This window comes from Hylobates moloch, unplaced genomic scaffold, assembly GCF_009828535.3.
Source record: "Hylobates moloch isolate HMO894 unplaced genomic scaffold, HMol_V3 SCAFFOLD_5, whole genome shotgun sequence".
NCBI classification, from domain to species: Eukaryota; Metazoa; Chordata; class Mammalia; order Primates; family Hylobatidae; genus Hylobates; species Hylobates moloch.
In genome coordinates this window covers 92,442,460-92,463,376 of record NW_026652280.1, presented here as the reverse complement: position 1 = coordinate 92,463,376, position 20,917 = coordinate 92,442,460, and the positions used below count along the sequence as shown (strand labels likewise).

General features: G+C 61.8%; 1 protein-coding gene across 1 annotated transcript in view; it reads left to right on the top strand.

Moving 5' to 3' along the window:
- Positions 1-14,198, top strand: part of MUC5AC (mucin 5AC, oligomeric mucus/gel-forming) — a 35,069-nt gene extending 20,871 nt beyond the window's left edge. Inside the window, 25 exon segments of the mRNA XM_058439714.1 lie at positions 73-407; positions 481-1,254; positions 1,414-1,473; positions 1,594-2,221; positions 2,393-2,732; positions 2,993-3,192; positions 3,708-3,882; positions 4,333-4,611; positions 4,725-4,889; positions 5,016-5,099; positions 5,251-5,458; positions 6,054-6,232; positions 6,566-6,653; positions 7,056-7,087; positions 7,646-7,816; positions 8,451-8,488; positions 9,066-9,188; positions 9,301-9,399; positions 9,585-9,704; positions 9,904-9,973; positions 10,064-10,178; positions 10,358-10,516; positions 10,653-10,873; positions 13,756-13,874; positions 14,076-14,198. Coding sequence (XP_058295697.1) covers positions 73-407; positions 481-1,254; positions 1,414-1,473; positions 1,594-2,221; positions 2,393-2,732; positions 2,993-3,192; positions 3,708-3,882; positions 4,333-4,611; positions 4,725-4,889; positions 5,016-5,099; positions 5,251-5,458; positions 6,054-6,232; positions 6,566-6,653; positions 7,056-7,087; positions 7,646-7,816; positions 8,451-8,488; positions 9,066-9,188; positions 9,301-9,399; positions 9,585-9,704; positions 9,904-9,973; positions 10,064-10,178; positions 10,358-10,516; positions 10,653-10,873; positions 13,756-13,874; positions 14,076-14,198 — 4,905 coding nt within the window.
- Positions 14,199-20,917: the final 6,719 nt, after the last annotated feature.

Here is a 20,917-nt window from a genome sequence, read left to right as displayed (position 1 = left end):
CACAACCTTGTCTCCTATAACCAGCACAACCTCTGCTACTATAACCAGCACAACCTCTGCCCCTACAAGCAGCACAACCTTGGCTCCTACCACCAGCACAACCTCTGCTCCTACAAGCAGCACAACCTCTGCCCCTACAACCAACACAACCTCTGCCCCTACAACAAGCAGGACCTTGGCTCCTACACACACAACGACCACTGGTCCTACAACCAGTGCAGCCTCGGCTCTTACAACCAGCACTTCCTCGGCTCCTACAACCAGCACAACCTCTGCCCCTACAAGCAGCACAACCTCGGCTCCAACAACCAGCACAATCTCTGCTCCAACAACCAGCACAACCTCTGCCCCTACAACCAGCACAATCTCTGCCCCTACAACCAGCACAATCTCTTCCCCTACAACCAGCACAATCTCTTCCCCTACAACCAGCACAATCTCTGCCCCTACAACCAGCACAATCTCTGCCCCTACAACCAGCACAACCTCTGCTACTACAACCAGCACAACCTCTCCCTCTACAAGCAGCACAACCTCCACTCCACAGACCAGCAAAACCTCAGCTGCTACAAGCAGCACAACCTCCGGTTCTGGAACTACTCCCAGCCCTGTTACCACCACCAGCACAGCTTCTGTTTCAAAGACCAGCACAAGCCATGTTTCTGTATCCAAGACAACCCACCCTCAACCAGTCACCAGAGACTGTCATCCCCGGTGCACCTGGACCAAGTGGTTTGACGTGGACTTCCCATCCCCTGGACCCCACGGCGGGGACAAGGAAACCTACAACAACATCATCAGGAGTGGGGAAAAAATCTGCCGCCGACCTGAGGAGATCACCAGGCTCCAGTGCCGAGCCGAGAGCCACCCGGAGGTGAGCATCGAACACCTGGGCCAGGTGGTGCAGTGCAGCCGCGAAGAGGGCCTGGTGTGCCGCAACCAGGACCAGCAGGGACCCTTCAAGATGTGCCTCAACTACGAAGTGCGCGTACTCTGCTGTGAGACCCCCAAAGGCTGCCCCGTGACCTCCACACCTGTGACAGCTCCTAGCACCCCAAGTGGGAGAGCCACCAGCCCAACTCAGAGCGCTTCCTCTTGGCAGAAATCCAGGACAACCACTTTGGTGACAACCACTTTGGTGACAACCAGCACAACCTCCACTCCACAGACCAGCACAACCTCTGCCCCTACAACCAGCACGACCTCTGCTCCTACAACCAGCACAACCTCAGCCCCAACAACCAGCACAACCTCGCCTCCTATAACCAGCACAACCTCTGCCCCAACAACCAGCACAACCTCTGCTCCTACAAGCAGCACAACCTCTGCCCCTACAACCAGCACAACCTCGGCCCCAACAACCAGCACAACCTTGGCTCCTATAACCAGCACCACCTCTGCCCCGACAGGCAGCACAATCTCTGCCCCTACAACCAGCACAATTTCTGGTCCCGAAACTACTCCCAGCCCTGTTGCTATGACCAGAACCACCTCTGCTCCTATCACCAGCACAACCTCTGCCTCTACAACCAGCCCAACCTCTGGTCCTGGAACTACTCCAAGCCATGTTCCCAGCACCAGCACAACCTCTGCTCCTACCACAAGCACAACCTCTGCTGCTACAACCAGCACAACCTCTGCCTCTACAACCAGCACAACCTCTCGTCCTGGAACTACTCCAAGCTGTGTTCCCAGCACCAGCACAACCTCTGCTCCTACCACAAGCACAACTTCTGCTCCTACAACCAGCACAACCTCTAGTCCTGAAACTACTCCAAGCCCTGTTCCCAGCACCAGTACAACCTCTGCTCCTACCACAAGCACAACTTCTGCTCCTACAACCAGCACAACCTCTAGTCCTGAAACTACTCCAAGCCCTGTTCCCAGCACCAGTACAATCTCTGCTGCTACAACCAGCACAACCTCTGCCCCTACAACCAGCACAACCTCTGGTCCTGGAACTACTCCCAGCCCTGTTCCCCCCACCAGCACAACCTCTGCTTCTACAACCAGCACAACCTCTGCCCCTACAACCAGCACAACCTCTGCTCCTACAACCGGAACAACCTCTGCTCCTACAAGCAGCACAATCTCCACTCCACAGACCAGCACAACTTCTGCCCCTACAACCAGCACAGCCTCTGGTCCTGGAACTACTCCCAGCCCTGTTCCCACCACCAGCACAACCTCTGTTTCAAAGACCAGCACAAGCCATCTTTCTGTATCCAAGACAACCCACCCTCAACCAGTCCCCAGAGACTGTCATCCCTGGTGCACCTGGACAAAGTGGTTCGACGTGGACTTCCCATCCCCTGGACCCCATGGCGGAGACAAGAAAACCTACAACAACATCATCAGGAGTGGGGAAAAAATCTGCCGCTGACCTGAGGAGATCACCAGGCTCCAGTGCCGAGCCGAGAGCCATCCGGAGGTGAACGTCGAACACCTGGGCCAGGTGGTGCAGTGCAGCCACGAAGAGGACCTGGTGTGCCGGAACCAGGACCAGCAGGGACCCTTCAAGATGTGCTTCGATTACAAGGTGCGCATGCTCTGCTGCAAGACCCCCAGAGGCTGCCCAGTGACCTCTGTGACCCCATATGGGACTTCTCCTACCAATGCCCTGTATCCTTCCCTGTCTACCTCCGTGGCATCCACCTCCGTGGCATCCAGCTCCGTGGCTTACTCCACCCAAACCTGCTTCTGCAACATAGCCGACCGGCTCTACCCTGCGGGTTCGTGAGTGTTTCTGGTGCAATTGTTTCTGAGCTCACCCTGGTCAGTTTTTCATCCAGGAACGCCAAGCTATGATGGTGATGAGAGGAGTCTCTGCTCTTTGTGGCACAGGCTCATTGTCACAGAGTGGCTGCTGGCATTATCTGAAATTTTTTTCCCATTACGCAGGTGGTAGAAAGTGCCTCTGTGGCTCACTGAGAGGTTTTTGCTTCTTTGCGCAGGACTCCACTAAAGGCTGCCACGTCCCTTCCTCTTGTAGGATCCACCATATACCGCCACAGAGACCTCGCCGGCCACTGCTATTATGCCCTGTGTAGCCAGGACTGCCAAGTGGTCAGAGGGGTTGACAGTGACTGTCCGTCCACCACGCTGCCTCCTGCCCCAGCCACGTCCCCTTCGACATCCACCTCCGAGCCCGTCACTGAGCTGGGATGCCCAAATGCGGTTCCCCCCAGAAAGGTAACCCCCTACTTCTCACCCTTCTGAAGGCTCAGGGGCCCCTACAGGGAACTTGAATGTCTTTGCAATTAGTCTTCAGCTGCGAGGTCTTGAGAAGGTCATTGGCCCTAGTGGAGGCAGCCCGGCCGTCAGGAGAGGGCCGTGCTGTAGCCCGGGGTCTCTGATCCCCCTGGACTTCCCAGGCACGTGCTTTCTAGACACTGGGTGTGTGGGGCTCAAGCCTGGGGCTGTGCTGAGGACAGCCAGGGCCAGAGCAGCTGGATGAGGCTGTGGCCCTGGCTGCACAGCCAGGGAGTGTGGCAGAGCCAGGGAGGAGCAACTCCCACACCAGAGGCCCCTGCCCCGGGCCAGCTCGGTGTCTGGGGTGGGTGCTGAGGGTGGGGCGGGAAGGAGACTGGGGCACAGCCACCCTCCCCTGTCCCCACAGGGGACTCTCGGGACTGTGATCCCGAGAACCAAGGGGTGCCCCGGAGATCGGGAGAGGGCAGACCCTGCAGGTCTCTGTGCTTCTGCAGAAAGGTGAGACCTGGGCCACGCCCAACTGCTCCGAGCCCACCTGTGAGGGCAACAACGTCATCTCCCTGCGCCCGCGCACGTGCCCGAGGGTGGAGAAGCCCACCTGTGCTAATGGCTACCCGGCCGTGAAGGTGGCTGACCAAGATGGCTGCTGCCATCACTACCAGTGCCAGTGTGAGTGGAGCGCTGGGCGGGAGCCGGGGCAGCCGTGGCAGCCACTCCCCACCCAGGTGGAAATGGGTGGGGCAGAGAAGGGGGCTTGGCTGAAGCAGAAAAGAATTGGGTGGGACAGCAGGAAGGACTTCCCAGCATCAAGGCGGGGGTGCATGGGGCTGAGCCTCCCCACTTAGAGGTGCTGAGTGAATCCCTGTGAGCCTTGGAGCAGCCTGGCTGGAGAAGGTGGAGGAGTCTGTCCCTGCCTGGCTCCAGCCTTGTCAAGAGCCTGCTGCACAGACCTCTGTGCAGGCACTGGCCACGTGTGTTCTGATGACGTGGAGGGTCTCATGCGCCCTGTGAGGCGAGACGGTGGGGGGTCAGGAACAGATGTGACCTGTTGGGAGGAAGCCCCAGGGCCATGGTGCCACCACCCGAGCCACCTGTAAGGCTGCCCCTGGGGCCTGGCAGGTGTGTGCAGCGGCTGGGGTGACCCCCACTACATCACCTTTGACGGCACCTACTACACCTTCCTGGACAACTGCACGTATGTGCTGGTGCAGCAGATTGTGCCCGTGTATGGCCACTTCTGCGTGCTCGTCAACTACTTCTGCGGTGTGGAGGACGGGCTCTCCTGCCCGAGGTCCATCATCCTGCAGTACCACCAGGACCGCGTGGTGCTGACCCGCAACCCAGTCCACGGGGTGATGACCAACGAGGTGGGGGCGCGCCCAGTGTGCCAGGGAGGGGGTGGGGGACGAGGCTTTCCCGGCAAGGGCCTGAGCAGTGGCTGACCGCCCACCCGCCTGCCTTCTGACTTCCCGTCAACTGCGCCCTGCATCCAGATCATCTTCAACAATAAGGTGGTCAGCCCGGCTTCTGGAAAAACGGCGTTGTGGTCTCGCACATCGGCATCAAGATGTACGCGACCATCCCGGAGCTGGGAGTCCAGATCATGTTCTCTGGCCTCATCTTCTCGGTGGAGGTGCCATTCAGCAAGTTTGCCAACAACACCGAGGGCCAGTGTGGTGAGGCCACAGGGCTCCTGGGCATCGTCTCACATTCACGGGGGTGGGGGGTGCCGGGCAGGGACATGGCCTCCGTGTGCCACGTGTGCCGGTGTCTCCGCTTTCTGGCTGCTCTGCTGAGTGCAGGCCACACGCATGAGGCTTACGCCTGCCGGTATCTGCAGCTCCTGGGTACCATGGGGACTGTCCCAGGGTTGTTCTCGGGGGACAGTGAGACACACGCAGGGCCCGCTGCAGTCCACCAAGGTGTGACCCTGAGATGCCAGGGTCCTGTCCCCCAGCTGGGGGTGCCAAGCCCCATGGGCAGTGGGGCCAGCCGGCTCTGCTGTCCAGCAGCCTGACTCCCACCGCGTTTGCCCAGGCACTTGCACCAATGACAGGAAGGATGAGTGCCGCACGCCTAGGGGGACGGTGGTCGCTTCCTGCTCTGAGATGTCCAGCCTCTGGAACGTGAGCATCCCCGACCAGCCAGCCTGCCACGGGCCTCGCCCGACACCCACCACGGTCGGGCCCACCACACCGCCTGCTCCGTGCCTGCCATCACCCATCTGCCAGCTGATTCTGAGCAAGTGAGACTTGGGTGCAAGGGAGGGAGGGTCAGTGCGGCCACCCCACCTCCCACCCTTCCAAGGGCTGGAGGGGAAGAGGCGCATTTTCAGGGGGCTCCTGAGAGGAAATGAGAGCTGCTGGTGCCACAGGCCAAGGAGGGATGGGTGTTGGGGACAAGTGGGTGCCGGAGAGGGGTGGGCACTGGGGAGGGACGGGCACCAGGGAGGGGTGGTCGTGGCTGGAATGCTGCCAAGGGGTCACCAGGGCTGGCCGGCTGGGCCATCTCTGAGGCTCTCTGCTGGCTCAGGTGTATGGACAGGGGCATCGGTCACTGCCCCCAGGCAGCTCCCAGGTTTGCAGGGCAGGGGTTGGGGGGCCAGGAAGAAGAACTTGCAGAAATAAATGGATGATGCCATCTGGACCCCCACCCCCAGCCCCCAAGCACACAGAATGCGTGGAAGGAGCCTGTCCGGGGATACAGGGGGGTGGCCACACACCAGCGGCTGCTCTGGGACTTGCCTCGCCTGGGGACTGCCCTGAAGCCTGGGAGCCTGACGTAGAGCAGGCAGGTGGCCGGAGAGGCTGCACCCAGCACCCCGCCCATCCCTCCCACAGGGCCTTTGAGCCGTGCCACGCCGTGATCCCCCCACTGCCGTTCTATGAGGGCTGTGTCTTCGACCAGTGCCACATGGCCTACCTGGATGTGGTGTGCTCCAGCCTGGAGCTGTACGTGGCGCTCTGCACGTCCCGAGACATTTGCATCGACTGGAGAGGCCAGACCAACCACATGCGCTGTGAGTGCCACCACTGTCCTCAGGGTCCCAAGTCGCTTGTGAGGGGCACAGGCACGCCAGGTGGACCATCAGGGTGGGCTCGGCCAGTCAGGGTGGGACCTGGAGGAGGAGGGGGCAGCCCCAGGGCAGAGTGTACCCGGTTCCCTGGAGAGAAAGGAGGGCGTCCACATCGGGGAGCCCATGGTGTGGCACTGGGGTGTGGGAGGCTGTAGCGAGGCCCAGGCCCACGGGTGGCTGCGGGCAGCTCTGGAGCAGATGTCGGTGCCCAGTGGCCCGCGGTGCTCTGGGTGGGTGCCCTCCCGCCCTCTCAGGTGTGGCTTTCCCTCCCCACAGCATTCACCTGCCCAGCCTACAAGGTGTACCAGCCTTGCGACCCGAGCAACCCCTCCTACTGCTATGGGAATGACAGCACCAGCCTCGGGTAGGCACCCTCCCTCCTGGCCCTGCTGTGGGCTGCTGGAGCCACCCAGCCCCCAGCCTCCCACTGCATCTCCCACTCCCAGGCTGGGGCCCTTCCCACCCAGAGGGAAAAAGGAGACCCACCAACCCTATGCTCTCCACAGGGCTCTGCCGGAGGCTGGCCCCATCACCGAAGGCTGCTTCTGTCTGGAGGGCATGATCCTCTTCAGCACCAATGCCTAAGTCTGCGTGCCCACGGGCTGCCCCAGTACGTGCCCCAGGCCAGGGCTGGGGGGTGTGGCAGGACTGGGCCTGTGACTGTTGGCCAGGTCCTGGGGTCTGCCCCGGCCCCAATACGGGACCCTGCCCCTCGCCCCTATTGTGGCGGCTGACCCCCAGTGACCTCAGATCTCTCTCCTTCCAGGGTGTCTGGGGCCCCACGGACAGCCGGTGAAGGTGAGCGGCAGGCATGACCCAAGAGGGCACTGGGGTCCAAGAGCCCGAGGAGGGAGGCTCTTGAAACACTGGCCCCAGAAATGGTCAGATGGGGCTCAGGGGTCGGGGTGTCCTCTCCATGCCAGAGGCCCAGAGAAAGGGCCGTGGGAGGAGCCGGGCTCCCAGAAAGACTCGGGATCTCCCTTCCCAGGCACCCACTCTGTCCGCATCGGGGACGGTGCCAGGGCCTCTGTCCTGGTGTTGCTCTGTGGATGCCGGCCCTGAGGCTGGCTGTGCTCCTCCCTTCCTTGGGATCCCCCCTTCTGCCCAGCCAAGACTGTGGAGGTGTGAGGTCACTCCACAGCCTGCCAGTCACCCCAAAGCCTGCCCACCTTGCAGAGCTTCGTGCCCATCCCTGGGCCCTACCCTGCAATTTGAAGCCCTACTCCTGCGGGGTCCTCAGCTGCGGGCCACACGGCCTCCACACCTGGCCGCCCGGCACTGCATGAGCTGGCCTGGCTGCTGCACCCCTGGGTGGAGCCGCTGCGGATGCTGGACCTCAGTCCCCTCCCTTGCAAGTGGGCCACACTGTCAGCATGGACTGCCAGGAGTGCACGTGTGAGGCGGCCACGTGGACGCTGGCCTGCCGACCCAAGCTCTGCCCGCTGCCCCCTGCCCACCCCCTGCCCAGCTTCGTGCCTGTGCCTGCAGCCCCACAGGCTGGCCAGTGCTGCCCCCAGTACAGCTGCGGTAAGCCCTTTGCTGGGTGGGGGGCATGGCTTGGCAGGCAGGTGACCTGGAGCCCACTCGGCCCAGCCTTTGCTGCTGCCTTGGGGCGTGCACCTGGGGACAGTGCCTACGAGGGCGTCTCCTCCTCCGCTCCTGCAACAGCCTCATCTGGAGACCCCCCCAGCGGGCTGTCGAGGCAATCCGCAATCCTGGAGACCCCTGGGGGTGGGCCTTCGGGCGGGGGCAGGGGACAGACTCCCAATTGCCTCCCTCCCGCCCCCGCAGCCTGCAACACCAGCCACTGCCCCACGCCCGCAGGCTGTCCTGAGGGCGCCCGCGCAACCCCGACCTACGAGGTGGGGGCCTGCTGCCCGGTCCAAAACTGCAGTGAGTGGCCTGGACCAGGCCCTGTCAGGGGCTGTGGGCTGGCATCTCCACCTGGGATTTTGGGGGGCCATAACCAGATGCCACTGTGGCTTGTCCACCACCGGTCTGTGGCTCTGGACTGAGCCTTCCGCAGGGATGAGGCTGGACAAACCCCAGTGGCGAGCCCGGGAATGAGGTGCCCAGGAGGCTGCAGGGGCGGGAATGCCGAGGGTAAGGGTGAGGGAGGGCGGGTGGCAGGGGCTGCAGCTGCTTGTCTTCTCCCGGGCAGGCTGGACAGTGTGCAGCGTCAACGGGACCCTGTACCAGGTAAGAGCCGCGGAGTCAGAACCCCTCAGCCACAGGGACAGAGCTTCCCACTGACCCTGGGGCCCAGGTAGACTTTCGAGCATCTGCCAATTCCGGCTGGGGCCAGGGACTCGAGTCTCTGCAGACACGACCCACTATCAAGTGTGGCTGAGGCCTGAGGTCGGCCCCAGGTCCTGGAAGTATGGCCATCTACACCCTGGCCTGCCTGGCTCCAGGGGGCGCCAGGGGGTTCCGGGGGGCTTTGCCTCTCCTGGCACCACAGCGCAGCCAGGCCTGGGTCCGATGGCTCTGTCCTGAGCCGGCTGAGCATGTGGCCCTGCAGAGTGTGTGGCCTTGTTGGGCACCCCATCCATGGGGGTGCAGCGTGGGGCTCTGCCCTAGGGATGGGGACCCTGGGCCGTGGCCTCTGCACCAAGAGGTGCCACCAGGAGTCACCCTAGGGGTGCAGGTCGGCCTGGTAGGAAGCAGCCTGGAGGGGGATGTCTGGGAAGGTGAGGGCAGCAAGCCAGTGGGGAGGCAGGGGCGGGTCTCCCCCAGGCCCAAGCTCATGAGCGTCTGCTGCCCTGGCTCTCCCCAGCCTGGCGCCGTGGTCTCCTCGAGCCTGTGCGAAACCTGCAGGTGTGAGCTGCCCGGCGGCCCCCCGTTGGACGCGTTTGTGGTCAGCTGTGAGACCCAGATCTGCAACACACACTGCCCTGTGGTAAGTGCCCCTGCCCTGCCCCGCCCCCACCCCGCCCTGCCCCCACCCCTGCCCTGGCTCCCGGGGTACAGTGGTCCCCTGGATTCTGGCCACATGTCCATCCCTCCCGCAGGGCTTTGAGTACCAGGAGCAGAGCGGGCAGTGCTGTGGCACTTGTGTGCAGGTCACCTGTGTCACCAACACCAGCAAGAGCCCCGCCCACCTCTTCTACGTGAGTAGCGGCTGCCACAAAGCGGAAGGGCAGGGTCTGGGAGCACTGGGGCATTTGGGGACCTGTTGTTGCCAGGCATGCGCCTGGCAGAGGCTGGGGACTCTCTGGAAGCCCACGGGCTGGGGTGCAGACAGAGGGACAGATGGAGGGAGGGTCACTCACCCCGGGGCCTGGCCTCCCTCCAGCTTGGCGAGACCTGGTCAGACCCCAGGAACCACTGTGTGACCCACGAGTGTGAGAAGCACCGGGACGGGCTCGTGGTGGTCACCACGAAGAAGGCGTGTCCCCCGCTCAGCTGTTCTTTGGTGAGGTCCAGGATCCCCGCTCCAGCCAAGGGGGCTTCACCCCCAGACGGGTTTGGGGGGCTGTGATCCTCCCTGCAGTGCCAGCAGACACCCCCTCCTGCTTGGGGCTATCCACTCCTGAGCCTGGCCCCATGTCCCCGTCCCCCACTTCTGTGAGGCCAGGTGCCTCGGCACTGAGGGCGCCCCTCTGTTGGCACAGGACGAGGCCCGCATGAGTAAGGACGGCTGCTGCCGCTTCTGCCTGCCACCCCCACCCCCCTACCAGAACCGTAAGTGCCGAGCCTGCTGGGCGGGGCGGGCTCCACCCTCAGAGGTCCAGGAGCAGCTGGGCTGGTCCTAAACCCTGTGTTCCTCCCCAGAGTGGACCTGTGCTGTGTACCATAGGAGCCAGATCATCCAGCAGCAGGGCTGCAGCTCCTCGGAGCCCGTGCGCCTGGCTTACTGCCGGGGAAACTGTGGGGACAGCTCTTCCATGTACGTGCCTGGGCAGAGGGCAGGGAAACGCGATTGGCTGTGGGGTGCAGTCAGGGACTCCAGGGCTCTGGGTGCCAGACAGACGAGGGGCAGGACCATGAGGGGCCAGGCAAAGGGCTCTGAGGATGAGGCGGGAAAGGGGTCCTGAGATGGCAAGGGTGAGGCTGGTGTAACTACAGCCCCGGAGCCTGTGTCGGCATCACGCTCTCCTGTTTACTGAGCTCCGCCAGGAACTTGCCGCAGGCACCCCGAGTCTCCCTCCCTCCCATCAGCACGGAGCTGGAGTCGGCCCTGGTGGGACTGTTGGCGCCTGGGGAACTGGCGAACGAGAGCTGGTTGTCAGACACTGGCAGCACGCCTCCAGGAGCAGGGAACACGATGAGGCTGCCCGGAGCTCGGCATGGTGCCGGCTTGCGGCAGGTGGCTGGGGCGGCCCCAGCACAGCAGCTGGTGCTGAGCAGCCCCTGTCCACAGGTACTCACTCGAGGGCACCGTGGTGGAGCACAGGTGCCAGTGCTGCCAGGAGCTGCGGACCTCGCTGAGGAACGTGACCCTGTACTGCACGGACGGCTCCAGCCGGGCCTTCAGCTACACCAAGGTGGAAGAATGCAGCTGCATGGGCCGGCGGTGCCCTGTGCCGGGTGACACCCAGCACTCGGAGGAGGTGGAACCCGAGCACAGCCAGGAGGCAGAGAGTGGGAGCTGGGAGAGAGGCGTCCCAGTGTCCCCCCTCCACTGACCAGCACCGCCGTCCTCCTGACCCCCAAGGAGAACCTCCCATATGTCCTCCGAGCTTGGCTTCCAAGGCCAGTGGAACTTGTGCCATCGTCCAGGCGGCTGCAGCTTTGAACACACTGTCCACGCCCGCTTTCTTGTGGAGGGTGTGGGCTGTGGGTCGCCCGCTGCCTGGAGGAGGGGCCCTTACCCACCCCGCCTGCAGCCACCTCTCAGGACCAGCCCTGGGGCCGGCCAGGCTCCTCTGGCCATGCGTCCAGCCTGCTGTTCTGGGGACTTGAGCATCACCTGAGGGTCTCAGGAATGATGCCTGGACATGGTGATCGGCTGCCTAGTGGCTGCAGGAGGAAGAACCTCACTCCTACCTCAGCCCTCAGCCTGCGCTACCCTCCTCAGGACACAGCCAATCTGTTGCATAAATACACTTGAGCATTTTGCAATTTGTGGACTGTGCATTTTTTGAGATTGTTCATAAAACCCAGGAATAGGGTGGGGGCAGACCCAGGCCCCACGGGGTGCACACCTCAGGCCAGACACCCAGTACCGGGCAGCCCTGCTGCCTCTGGGGGCTGGGTGGGACAGTGTCCATCTGCTCAGCGAGGAGAGGCCAGAGCTTGGATCTGCCCCAAGAAGAGACCACCACCCTGCAGAGGTCATTGAGGACTTGGCTGCAGTCTAGAGTCCAGGATGCATCTGTTCAGAACACAGAGAGTGAGTGAATGAGAGTGAGAGAATGAATGAGTGAATAAATAAGTGAGTGAATAAGTGAGTGCATGAGTGAGCGAATGAATAAGTGAATGTGTGAGTGAATAAATGGGTGAGTGAATAAGTGAGTGCATGAGTGAGCGAATGAATAAGTGAATGTGTGAATGAATGCATGTGAGTGAATTAGTGAATGTGAGTGAATGAATAAGTATGTGAGTGAATGAGTGAGAGACTGAGTGAATGAGTGAATTAATGAATGAGTGATTGAGTGAGCAAATGAGTGAGTGAGTGAGCGAATGGGTAAGTGAATGAGTGAGCGAATGAGAGAATGAGTGAATGAGTGAGTGAATGAGTGAGCGAACGAGTGAATGAATGAGCGAATGAGTGAGTGAATAAGTGAGTGAGTGAATGAGGGAGTGAATAAGTGAATGAGTGAATGAATGAATGAGCGAGCGAGCGAATGAGTGAATAAGTGAATGAGTGAATGAGCGATGAATGAATGTGTGAGGGAGTCAGCAGGGAATGGGGCCAGCCCAGGCATCCAGGGCACCTCATGGCCCAGGCAAGGGTCTCTGACATGGGAGGGCTGCCCCTGGTGATGGAGGCATTCTGGGATGGGGGTTTCATCTCTGTGCAGTTCCTAGACGCACCGTTACCGGGGCTGAGCTTGGGGTGTGCACATCCTGAGTGTATCTGCAGGCAAGCGGGAGGTCGGCAACCCCACGGAGCATCTGCCAGATGCTCTGCAGAGGGTGGGCTGGGCCCTGGAAGCTTGTCACTCTCTTAGTCCTCTCTGACCACCGCCATCCCTCCCCGGAGCCTCCATGTTCCTGATGCCCGGTGTTCTCTTCTTGGAGGGCTCCAGGGAGTCCGCAGATCCCCCAGGACACACCGGCCTCAGGCTGGGCCCTGCCTCAGCCACACAGCAGCACCAGGAGAGCGGGCGGCACTGGCCCGGCATCCCAGGAGTGGGCAGAGGGGTCTGGAGGAGCCCAGGCTGAACCGGGTGGGGCTGGGGAGCCCACTGCCTAGATACGGCCAGTGCAGGGCGGGGGAAAGACAGGGAGGGCTGCGGTCGGCCCTGGTCAGGCCTGTGGCCCACACAGGAAGGCCCAGGAACGTCTGGAGCTCCCCACGCCTGATGGTTGGACAGGTGAGTGGGAAGCTGAACCCAGAGTAGAGGCAGTGACGTGGCAGGCACCAGCTCCCTGGTGACTTTCTGGGGCTCAGGGTCCTGCCTGGGCCTCCCATGGTTTCAGGTGGCCCCAGTGTCCCTCTGGGCCAGAGAGGATCTCAGGGACCTGTGCACCCTGGGCGTGGTGTGGAGTGGTTGAGGGGCTGGCACGGGGATTCACCATCAGCAAGGTGGATGTAGGGGCCCGGCCTTGTGTGCCTGTCTGGGTGGGCGCTTTTCCCAGCCCTCCTGGACTTTGGCTGCGCCCATTGCTCCAACCTCCCCCAGCCTCCATTTCAGGTGCCAGGCCCGGCGGGGTGGGGTCTGGGGAACCGACCTTCCATTCTCAGGAGTGCAGCCGCGCTCCCTGCAGCTGCCATGAGGTGGCAGCACAGTCAGGCCCGGCGCCTGTCGGCTCAGGCCTGGGCTCCAGGCACCGCAGAGCCAGGGGAGTCCCGGGTCTCGATCCACATCCCTCAAGGCCTGCCCATGGCCCTGGGAGGCTGAGGACACCCCTCATGGCTTACAGGCACATGGCAGCCTGGAGGGCTTGGGCTAGGCCGGAGGGCCTCAGCCCCTCCCACCACTGTGTGCCTAGCCCTGTGAGGAGGCCCAGCCAGTCCCAGAGTCCCTCTTGCCCGCGGGCCACGTCTGCAGGTACTGGGAGGTCAGAGGGCAAGGCCGGCCCAGTCCCTGCACCAGGATTTTTGACCCAATGGCAGGCAGCGAGGCCTCCGTGGCTCCAGTCTTGGCTCACATCTGGGGGTTGCTCTGACAGGTCTCAGGGATGGGGTGCCCAGGAACCCCCAGGTCCAGTTCCCCAGCTGCCTGCCCGCATGCCCTGTCCCAGTGTGTGCTCCCAGACACCTGGGCAGTGGGGCTGCCTCCGAGCCTGACTCCTGGGGTGAGCGGGTGGGGCAGAGGGGGCTCCCCAGCCTCGACCCATGTCCCCTTGGCGTCCAGGCGGAAGCACAGCCGGCAGCTCCTGCTCTAAGAACTGTCGGCTCCAGTGCTCGGCTGACCACCTGACCTCACAGCCTCAGAGCACCCTAACCAGCACCACTGTGCCCGGGGTGGATCAGGTATCCTAGAAAGCTGCCAATTCCTCTCAGGGTAGGTTGGGAACTGCTGACTAATCCCCCACCCCCTGGGGTGAGCTTGGCCCCATGGCCTCCCGCCCAGCCCTCCCTGCCTGGAACACGGTAGAGTGGCCAGAGGTAACCGGATAGCAGGTCCCTGGGAGGGAGCAGCCGCCTCCCTGCCGCCCACCTGGGTCGCCACAGCCCCTGGCCCCGGTTATGCAAGTCGCCATTCCGGAAAGAGCCACAGAGCTGGGTGTGGCCCCAAACACCTTGGCAGCTGCCAGCCTGCCCCTGCTCCCCACTCCTCCAGGACATGAGCGGTAAGAGGCCAGGGCTGGCCTGGGTGGCCCCTGCCCCACCCCCCACACTCCCGTGCCAGGAGGCCGCCTGGAGTATGGCCTTGGCGGAGGCATCAGGTCGAGGCTGGACACTCATGATTCTGGGACCCGTCCAGGAGCCAAAACTTCCCCCAGGCTGATGGAGAAGCGGTGTCCCGCCACGTGCCTGGGGGATCCATATTGGGGCCCATACTGGGGCCAGGTCCCAGATAAGGGGAGCTGGGAGGCTCCCGGCCATGGGGAGCAAGATGGACAGAGACGCAGGGCTCAGGGGTCTGTGACCGTGGAGGGTGGGCTGTGCTCTCAGCCCCCTCCCAGCTCTCCCCAGCATGGCAGCACCCAGGGCTCCTGGGGAGCTGGGTCCCCGTAGTCGGCCACATCTTGGGGTGTGCACAGGCAGCAGCTCTGAGCTCCCGGGCAGGAGGGTGGGTCCCCGCGGTTAGCCACGTCTTGGGGTGTCCCCGGCAGCAGCTCTGAGCTCTGGGCAGCAGGGTGGGTCCCCACGGTCGGCCATGTCTTGGGGTGTGCACAGGCAGCAGCTCTGAGCTCCCGGGCAGCTGGGTGGGTCCCCGCAGTCGGCCACATCTTGGGGTGTGCACAGGCAGCAGCTCTGAGCTCCAGGCAGCAGGGTGGGTCCCCGTGGTCGGCCACATCTTGGGATGTGAACAGGCAGCAGCTCTGAGCTCCCGGGCAGCAGGGTGACTTCTCAGAGCAATCAGAGATCCAGGGCACCTGCCTGGCCCAGGCGCAGAGAGACGGACGCTGCGGTGGCACAGATGCCAGCTGAAGCTCTGGGAGCAGAGAGACCGGAGGATGATTTTAAGGAGGCTGGGGCCAGTGTGGGGAAGCAGGGCAGCTGCCCCGGGCTGGCCACTCACCCTGGGCACAGCTCCTGCCCCTAGGTGTGCCTGTGTTCAGGACAGGCACCGACTGTGTGCTCGAATGTCCCTAGGCAGGACCTGGAACGTGTTTGACCCAGGGACAGCCTCATGGGGGACAAAAGACTGCAGAAGAGATGACCACCTATGTAGAGAACCCGACTGAACCAACAGAGGAGCCATGGGTGCCGACGGGACAGCCCCGCAGAGCCTTGGCTAGAGCAGCCCAAAGTCAGCGCGGTTCTTCCACACCCTGGACCACCACCGGAAAACGACCATGTCTCTGGCTGTGTGAAGCTGCATGGTGAATGTCCATGTCTCCAGCAGCGGGCTGGAGGGATGCAGAGGAGGACTCAGAGAGGGAAGGGGCATTGCACACACAGGCGTGGCTCCCCCAGGCCGATAGCGGCTGGTGAGAGCTTTGGAGAAAGTTGGCAAACTCATTGTAGAATCTACCCGGACTGAAAAAAGGTCCTCAAATATCCAGGTGGATTTGGAAAGACATGAGCAAAGAGTACAGTGCCCTGCCACCCAGGAGGGCTCCCCGGCAATCATTGCAGGGAAAGCGCTCCTCCCCCCGGGTCACAGTGGCTTCCAGCAGCCGTGCTGTGTGAACCGCCCCACGCAGGCCAAAGGGACCCACTGAGGGCCTGGTGAGGTGCCCGTGTCCCTGGGGCCTCGCCGTGTTGCAGGAGCAGTGTGCAGGGCTGTCAGCACCTGAGCATCTGCTGGGAGGCCTGCAGCGTTTGGTCGCTGAGTGCTCACAGCCCAGAGCCCAGGGATGGAGCCTGGCCCTCACAGTGAGCAGAGCAGATGAGATTACCTGCTGGAAGGCACCCCACACTGGAGCTACAGGGCAACATAAAGCAGAAAAGGAGAATTCAAGATATTGGGGCTAGAACTGTGGGTGTGCTGACCAGAGCCTGCCGGAGCCCGGGGTGCTTGTGGGGTCGGGGGTGGCGGGACAGAGAGCCCCGCTGGGAGCAGGGCTGCGAGAGAGCCCCCGGCCAGGGTGGCTGGACCAAGGTGGGCCAGGAGGGGTGGATACAGAAGTGGCCAGGCCAGGCCGAGTGAGGTGGGCTTTGGAGGTCCCAGCAGAGGCACCTCGAAGTCTGCCTCAAATCCTGCTGCTTCTCACTCACCCTGAGGCTTTCTCAATGCTCACAAAACCCACCCGGAGGTCACACCCAGGCTGCTGTATTTTTACAGAATAGAATAAAAAATAAAACTTGTCAGAGGGTGACTATGACAAAGTATGTGCATCCTGGGCCCTGGAGAAAGACATTTTTATGACTGAGGTTCTGGGAGGCGTAGACACGGCAGCCCGGAGGACATGGAGAGCAGCAAGTTCAGGTAAGAAAGAAGGCGCCTGCAGGCAGGACTGCGTGGCTGGGAGGCCGAGGTGTGTCCGTCCGGCGGCCCCGACACAGGCCCAGTGGGAAAGACGCGCTGGCGCCGCACTCTCTGCTCTCATCCGCCATCATCGTCCGGACCGACTGTTTATTCGAAGGCAACATGCACCCCTCACCGCAATCTCACCCCACTCCCTGCATCCCACAACCATCCCTGCCCGGCCCGCCCACTTCTCCAAATGTGGGGCTCCTCAGCCCTCGAAGCCCACCCCTGGGGTCCCCCAGCCTTGGTGCCTTAGCTGGGACTGTGGGGTGGGGGCTCCTGTGCTGGCCCCGCCCTCACCAGATGAAGGTAGACAATGAAGACTGGGGACCTGAGCTGTGGGGCCTGGAGGACTCAGAGGCCGCTGGCTGGGCCCCTGCCAGTGGTGGAGGCAGCTCTGTCACCTCCAGGAGCTCTCCCTGCTCATCAGCCACCACGTGCCACCCCTGCAGGGGCCCCGAGAGCAGTGCTTACCAAACCAGAGGCAGGGGTCCTGCACCCCAAACCATCCACACCCATCCCAGGCCAGCACCCCACTGGCTCCTCTCTGGCTGGGCTGAGCCAGAGGCTCATTCCCACCCGGGCAGGGTTGGGGGGCTGCTCCTCTGATTGTCCTACCCAGAGGGAGACCAGCCTTGATGCACCACCCCTGCAGGGACCCGGGGCTCAGGCTGCCTCGCCCAGCACCCACCCTGGAGGCCTCAGATGCCTGGGCGGGGGCTGGCAGGAGGGTGCCAGGGAAGGGCCCCCAAGCTAATGTCCCCAGTCGATGGCTCTCAAGCTTCCACCTTCCCATGAAAGGATGGTTCAGAATTTAGTGAAAACTGAGAATCCACGTCCTGCCAGGAGGGGCCCTGGCAGGCTGGCTTCAGCTCACAGGGTCCAGGAAGAAGCCCCTGGGGGCAGGGAGGTCACCAGGCCACACCCTGGTGGCAGGATGTGCCTTAGGTCCCCAAAGCCAAGAGGCACTATGGCCTTGCTCCCAGCACCCCGCCCCCCCTGCCTTGGACCCGTTCACCTGTGCGTGCGCAGCTCAGGAAGCCACTGGTAGCTCCACTGAGACCAGCCTCCTCTCCCGGAGTGTCTCAGCTGTCCCCGGGGCCATGTCCCCCCTCCACTTGGGTCTCCACAGCAGCGCCGGCCGAGCTGGTTTGCAGACTCTGCCTCTGGAGAATCGTGGGCGGCGGCTCCTGTTTGCCTACGTGTGTGCTGCATGGACAGAGCTGCAAGGCCCTGGGCGGATGTGTGGATATATGGACGTCAATACAAAGAGGCTTGGAAATGCCTCTTCAGCCCTGCTAAGAGCTGGGCCTGGGGCTTTGCCCCCTTCCCTGGAAGCAGAGCGTGGGGCTGCTCAGCTGGGCAGACGTCCGTCCATCCAGAGGCTCAGCAACTCCAGGGCAGGGCCCCTGCCGACCCCAGGCTAGTCCCACCATCCTCCTGGGTGATAAAGGGTCGGTGCTGAGTGCCCTTAAGTTCTGAGAAAGGGGCCTGGCAGCAGCTCTCAGCCAAGCTCTGCCAAAGCCTCAGGCCGGCCATGGGTGAGGCTGCCCCTCGTGTCCCTGTGGCTGGGCAGAACTGGGCGTGAGGCCTTGGTCTGGTCGCCAGCCTCCCCCCGACAAACAAGTCCTCATTGTGCCCGTTGAGCCTTTCTGACCACCCTGACCTCTGAATGGGGTAGTAGGTCAGAGTTCAGAGTTCACTCACCACTGTCCTTGGAGCAGCTCTGACTCTGTACCCCACAGGGGTGTGGGCACATTCGCCACCATCTGCTCAGACCACACAGGCTTTCGGAACGTCAGCCACATCCCAGATGTGGGGCAGGCAGGGCCCTGGTGAGGCTGAGTGCACAGACATGGCAGCCAGGCCCAAAGGTGCAAGGGGCGGGGATCACGCCTGGGCCTGTGTCCCGTGAGGGTCAGGCCCTGCAAGTAGGCTGCCCCTCTGCTGCTCGGCCTGCCCCATCCTGGCGCCAGAGTCAGGACCGTGGTGAGTCCCTTGGGCTGGGCCTGGATCTCCCTCTCCCAGTTCCTGCAGGTGCCCTGGGGCCAGGTGGGACAGGAGCCGGTGGTAGCAGGAGCCTATAGGGCTTGGGTGTGGGTGCTGGCCTTGGTATCAGGTGCCTCACACAGCACCGGGCCACTGGGGAAGGTGGCCTCGGCCACACGGGGCCACATCGGCCCCTCTGCCAACCCCGCAGGCGCTAAGTCAACATCAGGGTTCCTGGAGGGAAGGGAGGGCTTGTTTGCCGCTGACACTTGGCAGGGAACCGGACAACGTGCGCCCTACTCCTGTTTGCTCTGACTCGAGGCGTCTTAATCCTGAGCAAATGCGGCCAAGGGGCCTGCCTCGGCCTTGTCCTCTGTCCACACCCTGCCCTCATCCTCGCCTGCCCGCCACACTGAGGTCACGCCTGCCCGCCACACTGAGGTCACGCCTGCCCGCCACTGTGAGCCACCCCAAGACCCCGGCCCTGCATCGGGGTGCTGCTTCCCCAGGAGACTCACAGGGCTGGGGAGCCACTAAGCATCCACAGTGCTGGGGCCAGGTCACCCCCAACACTGGCCTTAGGCCCTGGCCACAGCGCGCCAGCCCCTTGCATCCCTGTTGCCTGCTCAGGCTGGCTCTACCATGTCCCCCTCCTCCTCCTCCCACACGTGTCCCCTCCACTTCTCCCTTTGTCCCCCTTCACTACCACACCCCTGCATCCAGGCCCCACTGGGCTACTGCAGGGGACGCACTCTGGCAGCGTCACGCCTCTGGGGAAAGTCCTCCTTCACTGTGGTTCTGAACTCGCAGGTAAGTTGAATGAGTGGAACATAGACCTCCTCCATGCCCTTCCCCAGGCTCTGGGGCTTGCATTTTGTTCCAGGGACTTTGCTATTTGCTGTCTGTAGCTACATATTTTTCTGAACCTCTGGTGTTTGAGAAGCATGTCCCTTCACCCTTATATACACAGATGTGTCGCCTAGAAACAGCAGGGGTCCCACCCAGACGGGTCGGTGACGTGACATCACAGCCCAGAGGCAGACCCCTCCGCTGTCCTGCACACGTCCATCACAGCTTTCATCTTTCCCACCCCAGGATTTGGCATAGGACCACCTGTCCCACCACTGCCTGCTCCTCAGTCTCCTTGTATCTGGAATCTGTCCTCAGCTTTTCTGTTTCTTGACCATGGTCTTTTGAGGAGAGCAGGCTGGTTATGTTGTGTGACACCCCTAAGTCTGTCTGAGGTTTGCTCGTGCTCCGGCTGGGCTGTACCCTGGCAAGGTCACCACAGGGAAGCTGTGTGTGTCTCCAGAGGATGTGATGTTGACTGGACCCAGCACTGGGACGCCAGCCTTCACCACTTGGTTCAGGGGTGTCTGCCAGTTTTCTCCACTGGAAAGTTGTTGGGAACAGGCCTCCCAAAATCTGCCCATAAACTGGCCCCGAAACTGGCCATAAATAAAATCTCTGCAGCACTGTGACATGTTTGTGATGGCCATGACACCCACACTGAAGGTTGTGGGTTTACTGGAATGAGGGCAAGGAACACTTGGCCCACCCAGGGCGGAAAACAGCTTAAAGGCGTTCCTAAGCCACAAACAATAGCATGAACAATCTGTGCCTTAAGGACATGTTCCTGCTGCAGATAACTAGCCAAACCCATCCCTTTATTTTGGCCCATCCTTTCATTTCCCATAAGGAATACTTTTAGTTAATCTATGATCTATAGAAACAATGCTTATCACTGGCTTGCTGTTAATACATAGGTGGGTAAATCTCTGTTCGAGGCTCTCAGCTCTGAAGGCTGTGAGACCCCTGATTTCCCACTCCACACCTCTATATTTCTGTGTGTGTGTCTTTAATTCCTCTAGCGCCACTGGGTTAGGGTCTCCCCGACCGAGTTGGTCTCGGCAGAAAGTTGCCATCTCCTCCCTTGGAGCTAAGGAGTCTCTTGTGGGAGGTGCTTTAGGACCACATAGTTACTCTATTCCTCCCTAGCTGCTGTGCCTTAACTAGTGTCAGTATCCATCAATGACTCTAATTCCTCCCACTTTTCTTAGTCTTTCTCTCTAAAAACTGGGAGAGCTCCAGGCATTCAAGGAAATCTCTGTCAAAACATCAGCTGAACATGAGCTAAAGGAACACAGACTTCATGATCACACATGACAAGAAATAGTCTTTGGCATCCAGGCGTGGTGGCTCACGCCTGTAGTCCCAGCACTGTGGGATGCTGAGGAGGGCAGATCACCTGATGTCAGGAGCTCAAGACCAGCCTGACCAACATAGCAAAACCAGTCTCTACTAAAAATACAAAAATTTAGTCAGGCATGGTGGTGGATGCCTGTAACCCCAGATATTTGGGAGGCTGAGGCAGGAGAATTGCTTGAACCCAGGAGGCAGAGGTTGCAGTGAGCATGCCATTGCACTCCAGCCTGGGCAACAG